The 24,999-nt window shown below is 49.3% G+C and overlaps 1 protein-coding gene across 1 annotated transcript; it reads left to right on the forward strand.

Moving 5' to 3' along the window:
• Window positions 1-727: 727 nt before the first annotated feature.
• Window positions 728-23,099, forward strand: LOC131205460 (mucin-17-like). Its single transcript, XM_058197565.1, has 8 exons — window positions 728-772; window positions 1,738-2,015; window positions 12,068-12,091; window positions 13,792-14,280; window positions 16,983-16,997; window positions 18,035-18,037; window positions 21,041-22,781; window positions 22,882-23,099. Exons 2-7 carry the CDS (start codon window positions 1,934-1,936, stop codon window positions 22,720-22,722), a joined length of 2,295 nt encoding a protein of 764 aa, XP_058053548.1. The 5' UTR covers window positions 728-772; window positions 1,738-1,933; the 3' UTR covers window positions 22,723-22,781; window positions 22,882-23,099.
• Window positions 23,100-24,999: the final 1,900 nt, after the last annotated feature.

Genomic DNA, 24,999 nt, shown 5'->3' on the forward strand with positions numbered 1-24,999 from the left:
TCTAATAACACTCCGGTCCGGTTTCGAACGAAAACAAAACGGAAAGGAAACAAACGTCAAACGGAGAACTGTCACATGGCCCTTCCTCGGCAGGGTTGCTTACTAACGCGCTAACGCAGCCCGTCGATTATCAGCACGCAGCCCAATACTGTTGTGCATTTTGAAAAACGGTTACTTTACTTTGAAATTAACAACAAAAGAAATACGAAATATAGAAATCGATTAGCTCTACGGAATGTTTCCAAATCAAACAATAAGCAGATATGCCGGAAAGTCTGATAACATAACAAAAGCTACCCAATTTAAACAGTTAAAATAACAGGAAACAGCTAGAACAATTTGCCGAAATTTACCGTTCCAAGTATGGCTTATTCGCGTACTATAGCCTTTTTGGAACCCGTGGAAGTTCCTTCGAGTCATCCAACAAGCAGTCAGCTTGCCTGCGCGCTAGAAATCCGTTTTCAATTGTATAACCAACTGGACGCAAAGAACACATCCGTCCCGCCCCGGTGCGCGTAGGAGTCAACCGGTGTCACATGTGTCCAACATTCCACCGAGATACCTTCGCTGGAGTCACCATATATGACGCACTCTGGTGCTCGGGTCCCTGGACACACAAGAAAACAAGTAAAACGGGCCTCCCGGAGCTCAGGGATTTTGTCGCGAGTCCGTTCGAAAAACGAAAGTGCTTCCAATCTTCCAGCACGCAGTCACTTCGCGACCTTCCCGAGTGCAGCATCGCGGGGACCCCGGCCGTAAGCTGTGGGAACAGGTTCGTGTCCGTCCGTCCGTGTGTATGCCAGTGGTCCGCCGTCTATTGCGACCGTCGTCGTCGTGTGTGCGATGTGCCGGTGTGTCTGTTGTGCAACGGTTTGACACTCCGGAGATGCAAGAGTCTCCTCCGACTCCCAAGAAAACCGGTGCAAAACGGCCTCAGCGGCAAGGCGGTTGACGCTCTGGTAGTGTTGGTGACTTCAGACCCACCACCGCAGCCTCCACAGCCTTACGCTGCGGACTGGTGGACCGTGTTGTTACTCACGACCGCGATCGCACGGACGATCTCCGGCTCAGGCGGCGTGTCAGTAGTCATAGTTCGTTGGTAGCGTCGAGAAGCTGTGTACGCGATCGTGCCGTCGAAATCGAGAGTAATTTCTGTTTGATCGTGGCTTCTGTTTTCTTCACGTTGATTGCATCGATGGTTCCGTCGACTGTTTCCGGTTCCGTTCTAATTCGAAGACTGAGACATCAATCCAATTCTAATGCAGAGTGTTGAAAATCTGTATCTTCAAATCGATTTTGTTGATTCATCTTAAATATAATAAATTTTGAAATCCATGCCCACATTTTGCTAGTATTTTAAGTAAAATCGGAGTGTACGGATTGTTTGCGTGCCTCTTTTGTATACTTTTACGTCTGGTGGGACACGGAGATCAGTTTTGGCCGTTCGATTGCCATACAGCCTCTGGCAGCCTTCAGCCGTCAGCCGGTGACCGTGTGCGATTTTGTAGGACGGACCGACTTAAGGACGCTTTTCAATTATTTAATTAACGGCCGGACAGCAGTTTGGGAAGATGGGCAGTGGTTTGATGTGTGACCAAATTGTGCCAATAGTGGAAAACGAGTTTCGATCCTGTTTGAAGGTTGCGGCGTGGTGACTTGTGCGTGATCGTAACAGACCAACCAAGAAGCGGTGATCTTAAAAAGGTGGCTTTTCTTTCCCCATTTTCTTTCTTCTAGCACGTGACGTGGAGACGCAAACGACGTGCACAATTGCTCGACACTGAACATCCTGTTGTGCACCGTGTATGTGCCCGTCTGCGATTCGTTAGTCCTGTTGCCCCCTCTCTTTCTCTCTCGCGGGTGTTTCATTGGTGTGCCTGAGTGTGCCTGTGTGTGTGCTTTTGACTTAAACTTGATCGTAAAACGTGAAACGATGGTGCGCCTGTTGGTTCTGCTCCTGTGCGTGTCGATGGCGACGACGCAAAAGCCGGGCAATTTCAACTTCAAAGAGAAAGGTGAGTGCTCGAGTTGCGCCTCGACTCGGACCGAGTCATATTTTATGCTGGAGTTTCGCGACCCTTCGCTTGCCCGCCACCACCACCCTCGTAGAGCCACCCGGCGTTGCATAATTGTACTCCCCTTGGAATCGGTCCCCGTATGTGGTTTCCCTTCCTTCAAGCTCACCCCTCGGAGTATTCTAGATTTGCTAGAGGCCACTAGCTTATGGAGCCAAATTAACGGAAGAAAATATTTCAAAATCCAGCTAACGGGCCACAAAATATGAATTAATAAAATAACTTTGAATACGGCCCAGGTCCAGGTATCTGATTTGTGAATCGTTTAGATTCTTTCATTAAGCGTATTCTAAAAGAAGCTTTCTTTGCCATAAACTTGGTGGCGCTTTTGAAACAGTAGATTTCAAGTAGTTTGCTCGCCTTTTATGCTGTAGAATTATAGTAGAATTAAATCGTCACTTCCTACTCAAACCGTGCTCATCGATCACCGTATCAGCACGCGTGCTCCTTGCGAAAGTCCTGACCCGCCCCACGACAAGTTCACGCTAGTAGCGCAGCGCACTGCAGCATAAGCGGCCACGCTGACCCCAATCATGTGTGCGGTTGTTTCGGTGCGACTTCTCGTGCCACCCATAATGCGTGCCTGGCGGCTGGCTAAACCTGTTTACATAACATCGCCCATTCGTCCGTCTGCGTGTGTCTGGGTATCGGGTATGACGACGACGACGATGATGTTGATGATGACTGGCGGCTGACTGCACCGACGACAACCGTGATAATGGGAACGAAAGGAAACAAACCGTGCAAAAGAAGAAAAAAAGCCCCGGCGACCGAAGATTTCCTTTCGTGTCGTACACATTCTGTGACCCCTTTAATTTCATAACATGCCCCGAGGTTAACGCCGACCCGAGTTCCGGTCAAAGTTTAAAGGTCTCCCCTAAAGGCCGTTGCGAAATGATTTTTTTTCATTTGCGCTTTTAGTGGGTCATCTCGATGGGGTTGTATGCAAATTTAATGGCCCATTTCCGCCAACACACGGGATCCGTTTTGGGCACGCATCGTTGTCACGTCTGGTGCAAAACGATTCATTAGGGTAATTGTTTCTGGGGACGGTGCGTAATGAAACAATGACGGTGAAAATTAATCGATCGATCGCATCCATTAAGTGAATGATATTTTAATCAAAACAGGAATTTTTTAACTGTTTTATAAAAATGTGCCAGTAACGGGTGCAGAAAGGCTAGCTGATGGTGCCTTGCATAAGCCACGGAGTGATTAGGTTTTTTTTTGGAGATGCCCATTTTTTGAGACATCAGCCCGTGTGATACGCAATTGATCAAAAGTGGCAAATGCCATCGCAATCCGTCAACTTCGCTAGTCGTGAGTGTGTGGGGAAATGGGAAAACCGAAATGGGGACGGTTAGATAAACACTCCTAAAGTCGGGGCCAACGGGGGCATTTCCATATCGTTCTCGGTGCAATTCGTTTGCGCAATCTCGCCGTACATTGCGACGTTTTCGTAAGAACTACGACCGTTTATCCCGGCGAGAGCCCCATTTAAAGGTGGCACGGCTGGCACTATAATCTGTAGCGGGTTATCTAAACAGATGCCGTTGCGTACCGAACGCGCGATCTCTTTTTCACTCCTTCTGCATAATCGGTGGCCCTGTCGCTTTCGCCGCCGAGGGTTCGTCGCTTTTCTCCCGAAGGCTGTGGTGCCGGTCGCCCAAGGTGCCCAAGGCGACGGTGATATCAATGCTATCGAAAGCAGCTGGTGCAATCTGAAACCGGTTTAGTGTTTCACTTGCCACCCGGGGAAAGCCCTCCCCCCGCTCGGCCTGGCACATTTCTGCAGTCCGCCGCCCCTTGCATGCTGGTTGACGGTTGTAGGAATTTTTATGCGTTAAAGATAACTTTTCGACTGGAACAAAGTGCATCAGAGGTCTTTCAGATCGTATACCCTTTTGTCGGCCGAAGTGGGATGAGTTGCCTCTGAGACGGAATGCCCATCGCCACTCCGATCGGAGGCCATCATTCGGAGCGACAATCGAAGGACTTGAGGCAGTGACGGCAGCGACGAACCCCTTACGCCGTGACGTAATGGGTTTTATATAAAACCCAAATACGCGCGCAAACAAGCACGCACCCCGGCTGTGCGGCTGCCACGGGTGACCTAAATACCGTGGACATCGAATGTGGAGTACCCGTGGGGTGACATGCCGTTGTTTCGGGCGCGCGTGATGATCTTAGTTCGAGAGTGATCGAAGAGCCGGTTATTAGGCTTCATTCAATCTCTATCGGGCTTAGTGTAAGGGGATTCAGTGTACCGAAACGGTGCTTCTGCGTTGAATCTGCTGCACTTGGCCTGGGTTGCCATCGAAAAGAAAGACTTTCAATTTAAAATCTTTAACATCATTTCAAACATTACGGAAAAACTCACAAAACATACATTGACTGAGTCAGTCAAATAAACAAACCAATGTTTGTCAAACAAATTTCAAAAATAAGTCGGTTTAAGATATGTAGTGCCCTAATGATATGAGAATTATATTTGAAGACAAAATTAGGCGCAATTGGACAAAGCTTTTGAATACTTTTTGTATCGAAATAATTTTTTGCCAGATTATTTATTATGTTTGGACAGTGCAATACACTTGCTCTAAACACTACTCTTGAACCAGAAAGGTGCTCATTGATTGCGTGTCCTTCTGAAAACCACGCATAAAACGAATTGAACCCAAATTTTTACCGTTGAAGTTATCACTTCCATGTGTTTTGTAATTTATGATATGGAGTTATGACAGTGCAGGTACTTAAGTATACACTAGTCTTTTCCCGTAAACCCCAGTACTGATTGTGAATTAATCATGACCCCCCATGTTGCGGTGCATCATCGACTAGAAACATCTTCATTTTTTAAAACGCCTGCCATATTGTCAGCCGCTACGTGTCTCTAACGCCAACAATGTATTTGCCAACCTCCAAGCCCACAGTTTGCATAAAAACCCATGCTCGATCTACGGATAAGCAAACAAAAACGATTTATCTGCCAAAGACCGGAGCTGGAGTCTCTAATTTGTCTATGCTACAAGAATTTCGTATCTCGCCCCTCCATCAGAGAGCTTCCCCGCCCGATGGGGCCGAATGTGCGATTTGATTAGCATACTTTAACGCCCGACCGAACACCATCGCCCATCGATGATGTTTGCTTCGAGAAAGAATTTCTCAAGTCACATCGACGGGTGTGACGAAAATCTGGCTACCGGTTCGTGTTCTGCGGGCCGCTGGGCCGTTATCGTGCCGCCTATTATTAGCCGATCTCTGTTTGGTGGTGTTGCGAACACGCTTCGGCTTCGTCGTCATCGATCCACGGAGACGCCCATTAGCATAGCGCCCCATTGTTGCGCAGTGGTTCTGGTGGTTTTTGTTTCCTCAAAAAATGGCTGACTGGCTGGCTGCCGGGCGGGCTGGGTATTCGCGCATCTTGGACGTTTCGCAACCGGCCCGACCGGCTCGCACGCGCCATCCATCCTTCGACACCGAGACGAGACCTCCGACGAAACCTGATCGCCCGAGAGTGCCAGCGGTCCAACGGTCCAACGGTGGCTCCGTCCGCATGGAGATATTTAAATTTCAATTTCAATTCCCTCCATCCGGACGGTGATTAATTGCCGTAGCGTTTCGAGCGCTTCACGGTAGCGCCGGTCCAGCTCCGACGCTGGTCACTTCACCGTTGAAAGGGTCAGTAAGGTTTGCAAGGTTTTTTTTTTCTCCTTCGTAGAACCAGATTCCACGCGGGTCACCCGAGGGCCACCGTCCGATTTGTTGGCTCCCTGCTGGTGAGCCTGCCTGCAAATCTGTGGCCCGGCTTGGACGGGCGATCAGACGTGACGCGGCGCGAAACACGATCCTCTTGAGCTACACGATCGTCTGCCATCCCGCGGTGTGCCGCTCGGTGGCAATCCATTAATCCGGATCCATGGGACGGAGATCGTTTGGAAAGGGACGGCTCACCGGCTTGATGCAGCCTCACTGGTGTCCGAACGATGAGTGTGGTTTGTGGCGCGATTGGATTTCGACCATCAAAATTTACTGTACTAATGCTCAACGCCATCATCAAAGGTCACCGTAGCGCCGTAATGCAGATAACGAGCGAGAAGTTGGTGAGAAGAAGTTGATCAGTTCTTGAAGTTACAGCAGTTGATTTTACGCTGCTACACGCTTTATTAAGGCGAAATGATTTTATGGCGGTCTTTTGGTGATGAGATCGCCGAATCGCAATCATATTCGGCATCTGACACCATAAATTCAAAAACATAAAATTATGAAGACTTTAGAGAGGATGAGATAATGATTGAACTCCTTATTGTGCTTAGGAGTTTTTATTGATTTGTTAAAAAATTTCTATAACCAATCACTGAATTCAGACAAATGTGACAGATCTTGTTTCACAAGTGTTGGTTACTAAACACTAATAAAATTGAGTAATTGAAATTTTCGATAGTAAAAGCTCAGATATGGATGAAAACCGTTAGTTTAGCTTTTTTGTTTATCTACCTAAACTTTAAATTTAAACAGAAATTTAAAGATGATCATTTCGCAACGTAAACTTGCTAAATTTAACTGTTTTCGATCAAATTTTTTTGGTCCCATTAGCGCTGACTTGTAATAGGGCTCTCAATTTTGGTGAACAAAAAATCGAATCACTTTTGTCCAGAATGTTCTTCGTCTCGCGTCGCAATAGACGCAAGGTGCTTGTGTGTGTCGCAAAAAACGTGGTGACGAAAAAGGCGTAATCCGTGCACGCGATGAGTGCATCCAATTATGCTTCTTTCGCCATAGCCTCTTCTGCACCTGCCCCGGGCGAGCAGACAGTTCAAGGTTCCCAATCGCAATTATCGCCTCCGCAGGCTTGGTTCAGCAATCGTTCCGAGACGGAAGAAATAAGTAGTTCAGCCCGCCGACGCCGCGAAACAATCGCTCTCGAGCGCTCGGCGCAAGTCACGTTGAAAGAGGTGGCTGCCGAGGAGCAGATCCAACCGTTTGACAATTACCACTTACACAATTTGAACATGCAGCCGAAGACACAGTAGCCGGCTACCGAAACCGAAGCAGGCCGCTTATAGGCCGTTTATGCTTCTTCGCGCGCGAGCCTTTTATTTCCATATCGCCGACCTCCGACATCCCGGTCCGGCGCTGATTTATGTTGCGCATTGTTGCGCGCGGTGTGCGCCGAGCGCTGCGCCAGAGCACCAGCCGCTAGCTGCCTATTGCTTAAACTCGATTGGCAACAAATTTGCGCGCGTAAGTAACGAGGCTCTGGCCACCGACCGACACGTACCGGCAGTGGCGGGACAAATTGATTGCCCTGCACCGGCTCGGTTGGGTAAATAGCCTTTTTCACACGCGAATCAACGCAGCATAGATCCGCCAACACGCGGCACTTACTGGCCTCCGCCGGTTGCGTGTTCGATCGGGCAGCAAGTGAAGCGTGCTTGGCTTTTGATAGTGACGATGGAATTAAAAGATTATGTAGCGGTCCATGCCGGTTCGGTGGGTTGCGACTGCTTGTAATAAAGACAAACTTGACACGGGAAACCAATGTTCGAGGTCTGTGGCTGGCCTATGCTCTTTAAAGATGATCGATTTGGACAACTTCATCAGGTGGATTCCATTATTTTATTGCATAAATTAAAAAATATCTCAAATGGCTTTAATGAGGTGCCTTCTTCTTGGCGTATGTTTCCTTGAGCACAAAAAGCCGATAGCTAAGGCGTTATTTGTGTTCGGAATGTTCTCAGCGTCGATCGGCTCGTCCTTTTTGGCTGACCTTAACCGTACTGAGCGATAAAATATATGCGATATGATTTGCATGTATTATTGTGCGTCCTCGATTTAAATACGATCGAGAAGCAATGTTTAAATATTCTGAAGGGTTTTCAAATTTACAACTAGCGCTCGTCATCAAGTCTATGGTATTAGGATAACATGGGTCGGATGTACAATTAAATTAGCCACAGGTGGCTAACAGAATTTAGGCGACTTAGCTGGACTGGATCAAAGAATTTAAATTGTTTACTTGTGATCATCATAAACGGATTCGAATACTAATGACTATAAATAGACGGCACGAGATCAACCTGTATATCGCCGGCAATCGTCACCTATCCCATCTAAACCAGTTCATAGAAAAGGGTGAAGAATGAGGAAGTTTCACCTCGAATGCTATAACAGGTTTAGCCGTGTTTTTGCATGCGTTTCTCACGCCAGTGACACTTCTTCTTCAAATCGCGTGGCGTAATTACTTGGCCCCGCACAATTGGAGTCACTTAAGCCTGTGGCTAGATTAGGATCAGGATTACAGACCGGTTGGCGGACGCCAGTGGACAACTCTCTGATCAGCCCTAGGCACCTGTTCCTGTGCCCGAGTGGAATCATACTTGCCTCGCTGGTTGCCCGCCTGAGACGCGCACGTTACGGTGTTCCGGAAGATTGGCTACGTCAAAAAGCCAACCGAAACTTCATCTTGTTCCCTGTATTACCGAATGCCGAATAGGAGCCACACGGTGCTCGCCGCAACGAGTGAAACAATAGTGAAAGGAACGTGGAACAGTTTCATGTACCGTGCCAGGACGCCACTCCAACGCGTCCTTTCTCGTAGTCACCGAGCGCACCGAGTTAAGTAACCGACCATTTAATTCCGTAAAAGCGGTACAATGTGGCCACCGTCGTCAGCCGACACGGATCTGCCCCGAGCCCCTCGTAACCCTAGCGCGGGTGGACGGCACGACGCGCTCGGTTGCAAAACTAAATTTCTAGATCACCCTCCGGCCAGCGTCGGGCGGAAAGAAAGTAATACTTTGGCACCGAGCCGAGCGTGCCTGAGGAAGGATCTGTGATCAAACCATTCGGCAGTGACGTGCATCAGGGGAGAAGGCGAAAAGAGAAGGTGCATGGACACGGTGCAACTGCAGAGTTGCATCGCCGGACATAGCACGGGCACCGGCAAACAATCGACGGTGCGGTGCCTGGCGTTTGGGCGTCTTGGCCGTTGTAGTGAAAGTTGGTCGAACCGTTGAACAAGGAGCAAACCCGTTCCTTCGTACGATCCGGGGCTCGCTTGTATTTAATTAAATTTGTTTTGACAATTTGTTTTCAGCAACGAATGAAGCCGAATAAATGAACGGTCAACACAGACCAATATACCGTTAGGTGTTATGAATACTTTTATTTTTATGAATCGCAAGAGACAGATGTTAAAACGTATTATGCAATGTTTCACTTTGCTCAATTTTCAACATTCAGCAACTTAAAGGTACAGTTTTCTAACGCAGATACTCGCAATAAGGATCAAACGTTAGACCATATTGAAAAGGCTTCTGAATCGATACTTAAAGCCTTCCGTGAAGAGCTGCTCGAGTCATCCAAAGATGTAAGACTCTTATAAAAGAGAGAAAAAATAGATAGAAAATATGGAACAGTATTTTTAATTTGGTGAACAATAGTTGCAAAGTTGCAATAGTTTCGTTCAGCAACTCAAGAACCTCCAGATCAACCATTCAGGTAACGACGTTTAGATAATTCCTTTTTTGCACCAATCCTTTCCGGTGTGCATTCTGTGCTGTGTTCGTCGGCCTCAGGCCTGTGGATCAACACATTGCAAAAGACTGTCCATCACAGACTGTGTGGCCATACCCCGAACAGGTCCTTCGCAAAAACTATTTACGCTGAAGCTTGTGCCCCGGAAGACCGGACGACCTTCGGCTTCAGCGACTCGAATGTGGGGGGTGCCTTTCTGTTAATCCGTCCCATCGCAGTTCGACTCGAAAACAAAACGAAGTAAAAAGAGTCAGTGGAAAAGATGATATGCCCGGTGGGCGCGTTGGTGTGCTGGTCGAGCAAGTAAACGGAAGAAAAAGGATCTCAACTCAAGCGAGAGACAAAGAAAATTCGTTCAATCCCATTGAGGGAAACCGATCTTATGACGTGCGTCTGTGTCTGTGTTTGGTGAGTCGAACTCCTTCGAGAGATCGGCGGAATGAGATTGACAAACTCGAGGCACTGCGCTCGTGTGGACAAGTGTAGCTCCCAGGCACGTCAGTCCGTTACGGCAGGACCGGGTTCGAGTTGGCAGCCGACTCCGATCGGTTCGATCGATGCAAGGTCACATCGTCCAGCGGCTGGCAGAAGCTAGCGACCGAGCCTGAACTCGTTTGAGCGTGGTCTCTACGAAGTCAGCAGCCTTCCTCTACTCTCGAGTTTTGAGACGGTTCGAGTTTAGTACGTTGCATTACTTTTTTGCCCGCAAACGCCACCTCCAACGGTGCTGGCCACAAAATGGCCGGCGTACCGACTCCAAACCAGTTCGCCTTATCGGGAAGCTTGATTCGGTTTCGTGTTAGGCTTCAGCTTCGCGCCAGCCGAGCGGAATTATGTTACCACACCGGGTTGGTGTAGAAATTTGAGTTTAATTTATCTTGACTCCACCGGCCATTAGTCCACCGGCGGAAGGATTTACTGCGGCGCTCCAATCGGTGGTGGTCAGTTAATCCCGGGCCCCGTGTCGTGGTGAAAGTGTCGGGATGCAGTTCGGGGTGCACTGAAAAATGGCACCTCACAACGGGTGGCCAAACGGGTCCCCGGAGCAGCGGGCTCCCACCGGCCGGAGGTGGCGGGAATGTCCGCTTCCGGACAACCGGAACGTTGCTAAACGTTAACGTGTGCCCGACGATTGGGGTGAAACCTCGATATGAATAGCCCGCGTTGGGCCACCCGCGCCATTTGGCCTGCGGCAAAAGGGAGGCCGATTGCCCGGGCCAATGATGACTATTAAGGAAAGTGTGCTGCGGGCGCTGAAGGCGGAAGTCACGTCACCAAATGCCACTTAGCGGTCGGCGGAGGCGGCTAGGCAAGAAATGTGCGGGAAAAGCGGGATTTTCCGGTTGGGATATCGCATGGGTCGTTGCTCAATGCCGAATGGCTTGTGTAAAATTGGTGGAAAGGTTGAAAATTAATTGAACTTTCGAAGAGTCTGTGCAAACGAAAGCATTAAAATAGAGAAAGCTTGAGTTTTCTATAATAAAATAGTTTAGAAAATTGAAGAGAACGTTTTGACGGTGTTTAAAAAAGAGAAGCTAAGTGAAGCTCAATTATCACATGAAAAGAACTGTGTAATGGAAATTAACGATTGTGTTTATTCGCTTTCTATCAAATAGCTCGAATGTTCAAAAATATTTCCGATTATTATGCCAATGTTTAGAGGCATTATGCTCGGCACGGTTTTGTACTATAATAAATGCGATAGTTGTATAAAGTTTAGTAAGCAGTCTCTAATCGTTAAAACATAAAACCAATTTGAATTCGTATTAAGCTCAATAATAAAATAATTCGCAGAGAGTAGTTTGTTAAGGATTCATGCCAAAAACTTAGAAACACCACGTAAAACGCTTAATAATATTAGTAAAATAAAAACCGTAAAACACTGCAAGCTTCACCAATTCGCGGACAAATCCATTCCGGCCAATATTGATCCCCGGGCTTCTTCTTGCCGGTGCCGGTTGGCAATATCTTTCGAGAGGATTGCATAATTTCAAGGTCATTAACAAGTATCATCGTCATCTTCGGCGGTATTATGGCCATTAGCTGGCCACCGCATCACCTGTTCATTCGAAGAGAGTTTGCGGTACACGGCTTGGCCGCAAATAATTTCGATGTCATTATCGTAACACCGCAAATAGGAACAGACACACGGACGCCCATGTTGCTACCGTGGCCAACACCGCGCCACGTGACCATGTCCCACAAAGGCTGATTCAATATAAAGCACACACACGGCGGTGGCCGTGGGCCCCGGGGAGGCCCGGACGAAATTATTGGCAACTTGACCCGCAAATCGAACCGAGCCCCGCACGCTTAATGCTTGCTGGTGAAAGAATTCACGCTTTCGTCATGCTTTTTATGCTTTGCGCTTCTAACTCGCGCCACTCCGTGCCGTACCCGTTGCTGCCAGTTGGTAATGAAAACTTTTTCGTTGTTTTTTTGCCGTTTTGCAGGTTTCAAAAGTAGCCAAAATTACGGTGAGTCCAGCAGGGTGACGCGAGCAAATGTTGCGAAGTGTGGCGTCATCTGGTTTCGATCGTATTGGGCGGGCACCAGACACCAACATGGCGTGAAAGAATTATGGCAGACTTTTTTAAACTGGTTTACCAACATGGCCAAATATCGAATGCTGATTTTGCGACCTGCAACTCTACTTTGATTAATATTATCAATAGTTTAGAATTGGGATCTAGTGAAGTATCTTATAGAATTACCAATTTTACCATTCTATTTTTAACCATTTTTGCTAACAAAGCCATAACATTATTACATCGTACATTGACCACAACCTTCGTAGATCATATCAAGTCTACATCTCTGAATTACGAGTTCTCTAGCTATGACATGGTCCAATACTAAGCAGTTAACGTACAAGGCAAAAGACATCTGTTTCTCGGAGTTGAATCCCAAAACATTATCTGGCAGTACAAGAGGCTATCTTTAATCTGTCGAATAATATGTCGCCTCTTCTTACAAAATCTATGACCACGCAAAGTGCTCCGAACAAACTATGCGGCGAATGCGTATTCCTTCTGTAAAAATTCACATCCTTTGAAATGGTGTATAAACTCACAGGAAGAGTTGTACTCCTAAAGGCTACTCATTGTTTTGTGAAAATTATTGGAGGGTTGTTCGTTACAGGCCAAGCCGGATATTTGGCTTGCCGGATGCCATAATCAAATTGGCGCATGCTTCCCGAAAGGATTATACTTTCAAATGCCGTTTTGTTCGGTTATGTTTATCTCTACGACATATCAAACGGCATTCTGTCACACAGATTGTGTTTTCAATAGTTAGTTAGCATAATTATTCAACAGTTCCTATCATAAGCCCGGAGTAAAATCTGGGGAGGATCTGCCCCGTGCCGGATATTTAGCGTCGGTCGCGACTTGCCACAAACCTGCCGGCTTTCTACAAGTATCGCAGCGCAGAGGAGGTATCTATCGACCTGTTTTTTATCCACCCCCTTTATGCCGATGGCGTTGCGTGTAAAAATATTTTCCCCGAAAAAATAAACAACGCAATGCGCGGGCAGGAACATTACCTTACGAGCGCACAAGCGAACCACAAGTGTTTATGCGTCTGCCATCCTTTTGACATCTTTTGATCTCCCAGGTCCTCGCGTGGCGGCATACTAATGCTCACCATTAACCTCATTATGGCCACTCGGTTCACGTCGCAACCGTCCGGGACGCGCTTCGTCCGACGGATCAAATATTAAATTTATTCATAACGTATTTATGAACCCAACCCAACGCCCATCGCAGATGATGCCTCGGATGGGCGTACGCACCCAACGCCCGGCATGTGATCGGCATGTTGATCTCCGGAGGTGGCAATCGTGTCAGAGATCGACCACTCCCAGGGCAACGGGGAATCGTCGCCCCACAAACCGAACCCAGACCGTTAGTTTCCTTAGCGCCGTGGCGGACACTTGGGCACCTTAGTGGCGTGTGTTGCGCAATATTTGGAAACGGCTCTCTCTACATTTCCGTTTTGTTTTCTCTCTCTCTCTCTCTCTCCTCATGTTTCTGTCACTTGTTCCCACTCACCGGGATGATGTGTTTGGTCGCTTGGCTTCAAAATTTGCGCCCTTAATCGCTCCCACCAAAACCCAAACCCCGCACACCGTTACCCGTTACCGTACTCCATCACCACGTGGCCCGTCACCACGCAGACATAGACCCGCAGGTGCTGGAAATACAGCGACAGAACCTGATCACGCAGAAGATCCTGCAGCGCTACCTGGAGCGCCGGCTACACCCGGGCCGAAAGCCCCAGATCCACGTGCCATCGGTGGAGGAGATCCTGCCGAAACCGTTCGCCTCGCTACCCTCGGAGCGGAACGTGCGGCAGCAGAACCAAAGTGCGGAAGAGGCACCCGGGGGCAGCAGCAACAGCAACGCCACCAGTACCGATTCCCGGTACGATCTGTTCAATGGCCGCAATGGTCGTCAGTACGACCCGGACGATGAGGCTAACCGCGATCAGCAGTATGATGAAGGGGAGGACGACTACCGGGACGACGCGTCCAGGGATCTGGACCAGTACGACGAACTGAGCGCTGCGCTCGCCGACAGTGATCGTTTCGACATCGAGTCGCTGCAATCGGGCGAGTCGGAGCACGTCGACTCGTTCTACCGGGACAAGTACTTCAGACAGAGAGGTAATTATCTGGCCCAATGCAACCCTCGAGTTTCTATTCCAGACCAGGCTATTCGGGGCTACGCTCGCGGTGGTCGGCGTTGGACTGGCTGGTGGTGATCGGTACACGGGCTAACCTCACTTTTGCTCTGTTAACAACCCCTGCTGACGTGGTCTGGTGTGGTCTGGTGTTTGGTTGTTGTTGGTCCGCTCCGAGTCTAGGTTGATCTTGACCCATAATTTGACTAGCCGTGCGCACGCCAGCATGCGGTGGCGATTGGCGAGGGTCCGGTTCCTACTTGAGGCACTCAAAGTGCGATCGCCACTGACAGGACGGTGACGGTGTCGGTTTGACTACATTCCTTGCCAAGGGCACGCGACGCGATCGCGACATTACTTAACACAATCGCTGTCCGGTGGACGAAAGCAAAATTCAACTGAGAGACTGAGAGAAAAAAAGAGAGAACATCGGTTGGGTCCTTGAAGTCACTGTCAGCAATCAATAGAACGATCACGTCCTGGTCCCCCTCCCCACCTGCCAAAGGGCCATCTCAGGGTCTAGGTTACCTCTAGCAGCATTAGAGCTTTGATAAGGAAGTGTACAAAGCGGTCTACTCCAATCAGTGTCTGAGTTGGGGATCTGAACAACACGTGCCCGGATCGATTAACGAACGACGAACGGAAGCACCCAGCGATCGTCCTCGGGGTGCCACCAGATCAGGTGACTGAGCAGCATGTGAAAGTCTTACATATCTCCCCGCGGTCTGCAGTGTCATGGTGGAACAGAAGCGTGGCCAAGTCGTGTGGCGACGCGATTTGAATGGGACTAATTTCCCGACATCTTGTTCGCGGAAAGAGAGAGAGAGTATCTGTGCACTGGACCACGTCCGAACCAGATGAGGAATAAATTAAATCATCAACCGGAAATAGAGAGGCCGGTGCAATGGCCTAGGTTACGTTTGGGAGACGACAGAGTGAGAGCGTGGCGCTCGTGTTTCGAAGTAGGAACCGGATCAAGTGTCACAGAAGAAGACCTTCGCCGACCCGGCTGGGGGTTTAATATTTTTAACCCCAAAACTATCGCGTCCCAGCTTAAGTGTGTCCTCATCAAACTCTAATTTGAAGTCGGAATTCATTTGCATTGGATTAGCACACACGACGAGCCGCACGCTGCTAGTATATTTAGCTCGCGAGCCACGCGAAGGTTGTGATATTTTGGACGACTCAGCCAACAGGAGGCTTGAATGGCAGGAAACCCTGCAGGAAATGGACCGCTCCCTGGGAGATGAGATAAATTATCATCCAGGAAGTGGTGGCCCACCCTTAGCTGGGCTGCGTACTTCCTCATGTTGAATGCCAGGCCCAGGCTCAAATCGATTTGCGCGCGCATCGGGCCGCCACCGGGAACCCGAACGGAGTGATCATTACGAAAACGGCGGCAGCCGCGGGTCGTTAGGCTTTTCGATTAGACATAATTCATCAAACCCCGGGCACCGATGAAGCGATCCTCCCGGACACGCGGATCGCCTTTCGTTCGGTCGGTCTGCCGCCGATCGATTGTTGAGATAATTATATAGGGACCCCCAGCATACCCTGCCCCAGCCCAGCATACTCTGCACCGCTGTGCCATTTCCTGTCCCAGCCTCTTCGACTTTTCTCCAGCTCTCCCGTACAAGACACTCGGCACGCCGCAGTGGACGACGGCGACGAAATGTAGTTTGGTTGGGAAATGCAATGAAAACCCTTTTTGCCATTAGTCGATCGCCATCGATCAGGGGCGATGGATGGATGGAAAAGTTTGACAACTAATCAAATATAGCGCTAACCGCGCTAAATTGCTACTTTGTCGTCGAAAGGCGAACCGCGCACCCGGCCGATGGTTGGCGGACTGATACGGCCACTAATGACGCAGTTACGCAACGTACTCTGCGGACCGATACATACTTTGTCAACATATCAACACAGGCATCAATCACCTCGGTGGCCGAACCAAGCTCGGTGTTCTGCGCTGTGCCGGTGCAACAAGCGAGGGAAACTCTCCTTTTCGAATGCTACATTTTGTTACTCTGACACGTTCCGATCAACACGCATTCTTCTTATAAGAGCTTTCCAAAAGAACAAAACTAAAAAAAGGATATGGAAATAGATAACAAATGAAAAAGAACTCAAAAATTAATAGTATTTCTAAAACCCTAAGAAATCATAATGCAGTTTATCCAAACATAGTAACATCTAAACAAATGACAAGCTCAAGTAAAATAGCTCAAAGAACAATAAAATTGGACAAAAATGCAAATTTCTAAAACTATATAAAACAATATTATCAATTCTCAAACAAACCAAACAACAATCAGAGAACTCATTGTAAAAGGGCGAGCCCAAAGGCAGAAGAGACAAAAGCTGGTTCTGATTCTACTAATAAACTAGTTCATGTTTTCAATATCTAAAGTACATGTCAGACTATTATACTATATAGTTTTCTTTTCAAGTGAATTCCTTTTTCACATTTGATTGCAATTTGTGTAAGAATCACGTACCATTTTGCACGTAGTCATATTTGCTTATGCATATGTAGAGATTATTTTGTTATATATTGGAAGCGGTGTTGCTCTCACAGATTTTTGTTAACATCTTCCAAACCTATTAGTCTATAATTTTTTACTCTACTTTTCAAAACATCAATCACTAAGATTCGCTTTTCTTTTTCTTGGTCTCTTTTCACAGCATCCCAGCTCTCGGGTATGTACAGAAAATGGCGTACAACGCGTTTTTATTATTTCTATTGTCACCAAATGCCAGGTCCTCAATTGAACCAGTTTTAGGAAGACCGTTTTGGGGAGAGGAAAAAAGAACTTCAACTACCCATTGTTTCTATTTCCACAGCTTATTTACGTCATTTTGTACACGTTTTGTCGTCGAAACGGAGTTACACAACTTGACTTACCGTTTTGTTTTACTCGATTGCTTGTTATTTAGTGGAGAGCTTGGAGTTTGCGGCGAAAAACGAATGCTCTTCTTGAACGATTTTCAACCATTTCTCGAGTAACAAATGAGAGGCCCAGAGTGGCTGGAGTGATTTTTTCCTCTCTGCCAAGTAAACGCTCGCAGTGCCACCGTTGGCCACGCTGCACCTTCGGGGCAGGATAACATCTTCGCCATGCACCATTAAGCACCATCAAGTGCGTCCTCAGGCGCAATATTGTTCGCCCATGCGCATGCGTTTGCCTTTTGTGTCAACTTTGGCGGTCGTGACAAAAAATAAAGCAACTTCAACACTCTGGCCTCCCAAAGGAAAAACGCAGAAGGCAAAAGTTCAAGAGCTTGGCCGAGCGACCCATCATTTTGTCGTTGAAAATATCAAAATTACTATCTTCCACGCGGTGGATGCGATTGAAGCTGCTGGTGGCCGTTGCGTTCCGAGGGGCTTCCCCAAAAGTACAACGGGCGTTTGCATAATACACACGGTACTTCGCAGAGAAAGCAGAACTGGGTACGGCTCACCTGACCTTTTGCGGGAATCATCATCTCGTTTTACGATCGCCAACCTCCGGCTCCGGAACGCCCGGCTTTCTGGGCGCAATCGGCTCGCAGATCATGGCACGCGATTAATGTATGCGTCCGCAAATGGGAGTTGGGATCTCGAGAACGCCCAGCTGCTGCGCCTGAGCATGGTTGAGCAAAATTGAAAACATGTCTCGATCGGTCGACGACGAAGTTGGCAGCGACCCAGAGCGCACCCACCAGGCATGCCGCAATCGGTCTCTACCGCAGGCCAGCCAGTGAGCCACCGTTAGCAAAGTAGTAATTAACCTTTAAAGATACCACCGGCAACATCTCTCTCTCTCTCAACCGGTGGTCATAATTATTGTTTTTCGACAACGGCTCGATTGTACTTTTGGACGGTATGTTGCACCGTTTCGCGTACCGTCCGAGTCGAGAAATGGAAGCCAAGGTGAGGCTGCGGCAATTGATCACCGACACCGACCGAACCGGCTTCCTGAATATATTTTCCTAATCCGCAGATAATGATGCGGTCGGACGGATGATTAGCACGCGCAACAATCAATTGGAGAAGCGAAACAATCGTTTGGAAGCAGTACTTTTATGCAACAAACACCACGGCGTGATCGTTACAGGCAGTGGCGATCCAGATTTGCCAGTACAAGTGTTTAATGGAAGTGTGTTGCAATCGTGGTTCCACGGGGGCCTATCAATCACGGCATCATAAACTGGTTAGCCTAAAACAGTGATTTAGGGACCTAGAGAGGTTATTGCTGGTCTTAATCAGGCGAACGACTTTCCGTCGGGAGCAACGAGGCTGAGATACAAAGTTGACGTTTGGGAGTCGGTTGCCCAACTCCAAGAAGGTTCAATTGGTCCAATAATTGGCTTCGAACCGATTGGGCCAAATCGCTCAACTACGGACACCTAATTGAGGATACCGTTACGTTTCCCACAGAGTTTGAGCTATCAAACCTAATTTTATTACACCGATCCGAGACCTCTCAGTTCTTTTGTCACCGATCGCGAAGAAGACATGTTGTGAATTGTAGTTATCATCTTCACCGTCTTCAAACCGGCAAGTGTCCGAGGGCTGAACAGCACAGCGTGGGACTAACTCTGCCCCACGTCCTTGACATTTGCGTCGAATAACCTCAAAAAGTGAGGGGGTAAGGTAGCTTCCCTACACCGTGAATGGTGCGCGGTGCGAGGTCTTCTTACACTCCCCAAAGGTCAGCTTTGCATAAAGAGACGGTTGTCGCCTGTTAAAGTCGATCATGGGTGGCAACTCCTCCCTACATTCCGGTGGTTTCAACTACCGTGTGACGCCGTCGCCGGCAACAGGCAGGCAGAGAGCGTAATTACCATTTCGCGGCAATAAGCCTCCGGGCGGTCCAGCAGCGATGAAGAGCCACACTTGCGTGGTCGTGGAATTCACCATTCACGCAGGTAAAGGTCGCACACCACTCGGACCTGCCCTCAAGCTTGGCTCTTTCTTGGGCACACAGCTTCCCGCGGAGGGAGAATGAATGGATTCGTCTTGAGGCAAGTCGGTGCAAGTAGTGCCAAGCCCAAGGCGCGAGTTCAAGTTTTTCCGGCCCTAATTGGATTGCCGGTTACGATTTTCCTGTTCCGTGTCTGGGTCGGCGATCGCAGCCGACCAAAGAGGAAGGAAGTACTGGGGCCAAGCACGCCAAGTTCAAGGGCATACGCAGCCCGGTGACCACTATCCTGATAGTGGCAGAACCTGTTTAGTGACTTGATTGAATTAAACGAAGTGTATCTCGTCTATCATTAAAGGTAGTTGATATTTAATTTGATTAACGTCACTAAAGTGTGCCACGGGACACTGGGGTGGCTCAGCGCCCCGTTAGCACCTCAAAAGCCGTGAGCATTATTGTTCACTTTGGTACCTACAGCGATAAAGCTTGTACCGAACGTATTCAATTAGTTGGCCCTCGTTTGCGGGGCTTATTTTAGCAAGTTTCTGAACATACCTTTTGTAAGCCATCTCCGCGGTTGACATTTAATCAGGAGCCTGCACTGACGCCCGATGTTTGCATTCTTGTCTTGAACCTGTTTGGAGAGTGTTGGTATTGACTTCCAGGCTGCTAGTTAACGTACCACCGGAACCATGGCGACGACGTGTCACCTAGAGAGAGCACGAACAAATAGGCTTACGGCTACATCGCTCCGGATGGTCCTCATTGCCTTCAAACAAAACGTTACCTGAAACCATTAATAAAAAGCGCATGTAATTTACGTTTTAAAGGATTGAAAAGTTACGTTTACGTTTGAATAGCAACTTAAGCGGACGTATATTCTCGAACAGGAGATGAAGAAACAAGCAAGTGTGAGCACTCTACGCCAACTTTATGTGCGGACAGTCGCAGCTTACTACGTTTGCTACTTCGTTTGCAAAATGCGTGGACAAAATGCGATTTGACATTTGGCACATGGTTTCAAATGCCCCAGTGACAACCGTGGAATCGCCATTAAATTGGCGACAACGCCTATTTCAGAGATAGTTGTCAGAGATATTCACCTGAGACAATATTGAGATTCGGAAGAGAAGTCAAGGTTGATAGTAAAAGTAGCCGCACCTTATGAAAATGTAAGGATAATTGTGAAAAATCGTTGGTTTTTGTTGTTGTTTTTTCATATAGAAATTGGGCTTATTTCTGAACGAATGTATGTCGGCCACGCAAACTGTATGTTGTGCTAACTCCAGATGTCTGTAAATTTCAGTCTCTCTCTCTTTTTCTCTTTCCAGTACCGTAGCGCAAAAGTACCGTAGAATCTCTCACTTTTTTGTGGTTGCAGTAGACCTTTTCTCCCACTGTTAATGTAGATCAGCATGTACACAAACGAAAAAACAGTGTCTAATAGTACTCCTAGATCCCGTTTTGTATATTTGGTTCCCCTATTGTTGTTGTTCACCCACATAACACACCACCTCACACAACTATCACAACACGTTCACACTACTACCACTACTGTCGCAGCCGTCGATCGGTCTAACCTACTCATTTGTACAGTTACAACGACGGGCAGGGCACCTGGACCTGGGGTTTTGTGGTTCGTTTCATATGGTTTGTTTGTGGCAGGTACTCTCCCTGGACTCATTGGGACACACTGCGCTAACAATGTCTGTGACTGGCTCCACCAGCGTCCTAAATGGAGCTAGAGTCGCGCCCTCGCCGGTCTTCACCTCTAGCCTAATGTCGTGTTTTCTCTTTCTCTCTTTCTCTTTCGCTACTAATCAATGGCCGTTTACTAAGGGCTCGCAGGCGATGCCGGCGACAATGACGCGCTGGACGACGTAGACTTTGAGGACGATCCCGAGCTCAGTGTGCTAAGTGAGATCACCAACGAGATTAGGCTGCAACAGGAGAGCGTCAAGAAAGTGACGCCCGGGACGAGTGACCACCACTCAGTGGCGGACTTGCGGCGTCCCAAACGTCAAGCGATCAATAGTCGCACGTCACGACGAAGTCGTCCGACGGTCCGCGAAACACCGACCATCACGAACCGGGTGGACGCGAGGTACTACACTGCGGAAGACTACGTCGACTACCAGACGACGCCGGTGCGGGCGAATAAGAACCTGCGCGATAACTACTCCGAGTACCGGCTGCTGTCGAAGAACCGGAACGTGGCCATTGAGCCGAGCAAAACGACGCGTCCTCGTCCAACGACGGCTCAGACGACGTTGGCCCGGAATGCGGCCAGATCTCGCAACCGCAACACGCTGAAGTCGTTGGCGTACAAGCCGAACGTCTACAACGCCAATAACCGGCGGACGACGTTTACGCTGTCGGCGTACAATAAGCCGACCGGCCGGTCCAGTGGGTCCCGGCGGGGATCAACGAATGGGCGCAACTCGTACAAGGAGGAGACGGAGCAGGGCCGCAACTGGAACCGGTTCGGGCAGGCGACACCAACGGCACAGGACTGGCGCCGGAAGACGGTCAGTCTGGGCAGCTCCAACATCCAGCCGAGCACGGCCGCCCTGACCGTGACGTTCTTCCTGCCCACGGACACGACGGTGTCGGTGGTGGCCAACTCCAAGACCGAGATCAGCCTGATCAAGACGACGACCACCAGCATCGAGGAGATCTGCACGTCCTGCTTCTCGCTGACCCAGGGCCCGAACGGGCTACCGGTGCACGTGCTCAACAAGGAGATCACGTCCTTCAACAACGACGGTCTGTTCGAGATCACCAAGTTCATCCTGAGCTCGACGCCGACCACGACGGTGTCGGTGTCGCAGAACACGTTCCGGGGTCGCTCGACCGCCTACTCGGCCACCATCGCCACCACCATCTACGAGGCGACCCCGTTCGTGGAGACCAGGGGCAAAACGGCCGACCCGAACTCGGTGCTATCGAACGCACCGCTGGCCAACATCCTCCTGTCGCAGCTGCTGCTCGGCAACCTGGGCGGGGCGCCCGAGCCCAACTTTATCCCGCGGCCCACCGAGTTCCTGCCCGACCCGAACCGCTACCAGCTGATCGTGACCACCACGACCGACTACAAGACGCACGTGAAGGAGGTGGTCCAGACGGTCACGCAAACCAAGTCCATCGTCCTGCCCGTCACGTTCCAGGGGCGCGAGATCCTGACGACCGTGTACGAGAGTGACGTCACCAGTACGCTGATCACGTCATTCATCACCGAGACGCTCACCATCCCGACCACCTCCACCGTGCGCATCCAGCCGACGGTCAACCCGGCCGATGATATCTCGAACAAGCTGAGCCTGCTGCTACCCCTGCTGGAGGAGCGCGAACGTCAGAACCGGCTGCTGTCGGCCATCGAGCCCTCGTTGCCGGTGGTCTCAACGGCACCGCCGACGCTTAGCCCCACACCAACGGCCACCAGTGCCGTGTCGAAGGTGTACGTGTCGGGCCAGCATCCCGGCGAGTTTAGCGTGTCCTTCACAACCATCTTCAACACGTAGGCCAGCTTGACGTCCACGGCGGGACATCGAGTACCACCGGCCCCATACACCTTTTTAGGGTAACCCTTGAGCTAACCCTCAGCCCGAATGCTGATCTGACGAAGAGAGTGTCAGAAGTGGACCCCTTCAGACTGACAATTGCACCACCATTTTTTCCAGATTACCATTAGACTAGCGGTTGCTTATCCCAATTCCCAAGACCCAGGAGGCTGGACCAGGTAGTAGCGGATGTGGTTAAGCCCGGACACCGACACCCGATACCCAATGGCCACACCTTACCACAGAAACCCCCAGTTTTGTACCGTAAGGAAGATTGGCAGCCTCGTGGGGGAGCACAGGAGTAGTTTATACGGCGTTTTGCCTCCATTTAGTGGACCTGGGGGAAGTTCTGAATAAATCGTCCAAAAGCTGTGAAGACCGGAGTCAAAGATCTCGCTTTTTGTTTCGATGGCCACTAAGATCCTCGTAGGGCCTTGGTTTCTCTTTCGCAGGTTAACCAGCCAGAAGCAGGCGCTAGGGTCTGGCGAGGCCAGCAGACAGGTGAGTAGAAGACCAATCGCCCGTGGAGCCGTCTGTAAGCGAAGGTAATCCGTCTCTAGTGCCTAGTGTCTACAACCTGACTGTAGTCGTAGAGTGTGCGATCTAACTCTACTAACCTTATCGTCTAACGATCGTGGTTGTGGTCACGAGGTAGTCTATATTTATTGGTAGTATATGCTTGTATTTTTCCGTTCAGAACACTAACCAACAGTGGTGGGCCTCCATCTTGTCCTTCTTCTTTCGCTCTTCACAATGCCATACTCGATTACCCACCAACCAAACCATCAGATCACAAAGACTAACATGCTGCTGATTGAGGTTAATTAGGTTTTCGGATCACAACTGTTCGATTTCGCTTCGCCCAACCGATCCATTCCGCTAATTAAATGTCGAACCAATCAAAATTCCAACGCATTTTTCCGACGACACCCTTCAAAGGGACTTGGGTGACATTTTTACGCTTGATTAAACACACCAACCCGAGGTCTCTCTGTTGGACGCTCTGGTTTCAGAAATAATAAATTATTCACTTAATCGAAGCGCACCCGATTAGAATCGAGGTCCGAAACATCCTGGCTCCCTGGGGCCTGCCTGTCGGTAAGGTCAAGAGCTATCGGCTATTGGCTATCCTGCGGACGCTTGACATTCTAAAACCCGCCGGGAGTGGTCTGACAGAATGGGTCCGGTTCCGATTCTTAATTGTGTAGATGTTTTACACACAAATAGACACACGGACCATAGACCGTAATCTTGCGAACGCCGGAACGCCAAGCGATCCCGCCCGTGATTATGCAAATTCTTCGCCCGGTGGTCCCCAAAGGTGGGATCCTCGAGGTGGCCTCGAAAGAGTGAGCGATACCGTTGACCTCACCCCGGACACGGTGGATGATCCGGAAATATGAATGGGCTTGTGAAGCGAATCTGGTTTTTCTAAATGCCACCCGATCTCGCCCGGCCAGGCGAGCAAGAATGTGGTCCAGCTTCGGCTTACCCAGAGCTCTAGAATGACTGTGGCGATCGCGGATCGCGAGCCCAGCGATACTGGGGCTCGATTACCAGCGCTAAGCGGTTACCATGGTTCGGGCACTCGGCCGTCATGCTTGGTGGTTCTACGCTTCCGATGGCGATTCGGAGTACAGCATCAGTACAGAATTCAATTAGCAGTAACCCAGCGGCACTACGAGATTAGAATGGCTCGTTTCTCCGATCAGCGTGCGGTATGAATAATGTATGGCACTAATCGGTACGGCGTTACTTGCAAGCCATAAATTCCACGACAATACACTTCGAGGAATGTGCGGCACGCGTACACGGATCGCTTACATAACACGGGAACCTACTACTGGAGCTCAAGGCAACTGCATTACCCCCGTCCGATATCAGAGTGTATATTTAGCTATTTGTTTAGCAGCCAACTCTTTAGTTGGCGCTCCCGTTTGATGATGCCCAGGACCCTAGTGACCGCCCAGTGGGGACCTCAGCGCCAGACCATTAATTTCAATTAAGTGCACCCGTAAGCTTTTGAGGTGCAGGACACGGGTCGTGTCCATTAAACTACTGTCCCAGCCAGCCAGCCAGTGGCCAAATGGCTCGCTTAATGAGTCGCCCTCACTTAACACCTCACTAACTCACGCACAATTAGCTCAAGCGATCGAAGGAAATCTGCTTTTGCCGAAATTCGAAGGCAGTAGGAATGCCGTCCAAGGACACCGCACCGTAGTCGCTCCCGTAGAAAGT

Source organism: Anopheles bellator, chromosome 1 (assembly GCF_943735745.2).
Source record: "Anopheles bellator chromosome 1, idAnoBellAS_SP24_06.2, whole genome shotgun sequence".
NCBI classification, from domain to species: Eukaryota; Metazoa; Arthropoda; class Insecta; order Diptera; family Culicidae; genus Anopheles; species Anopheles bellator.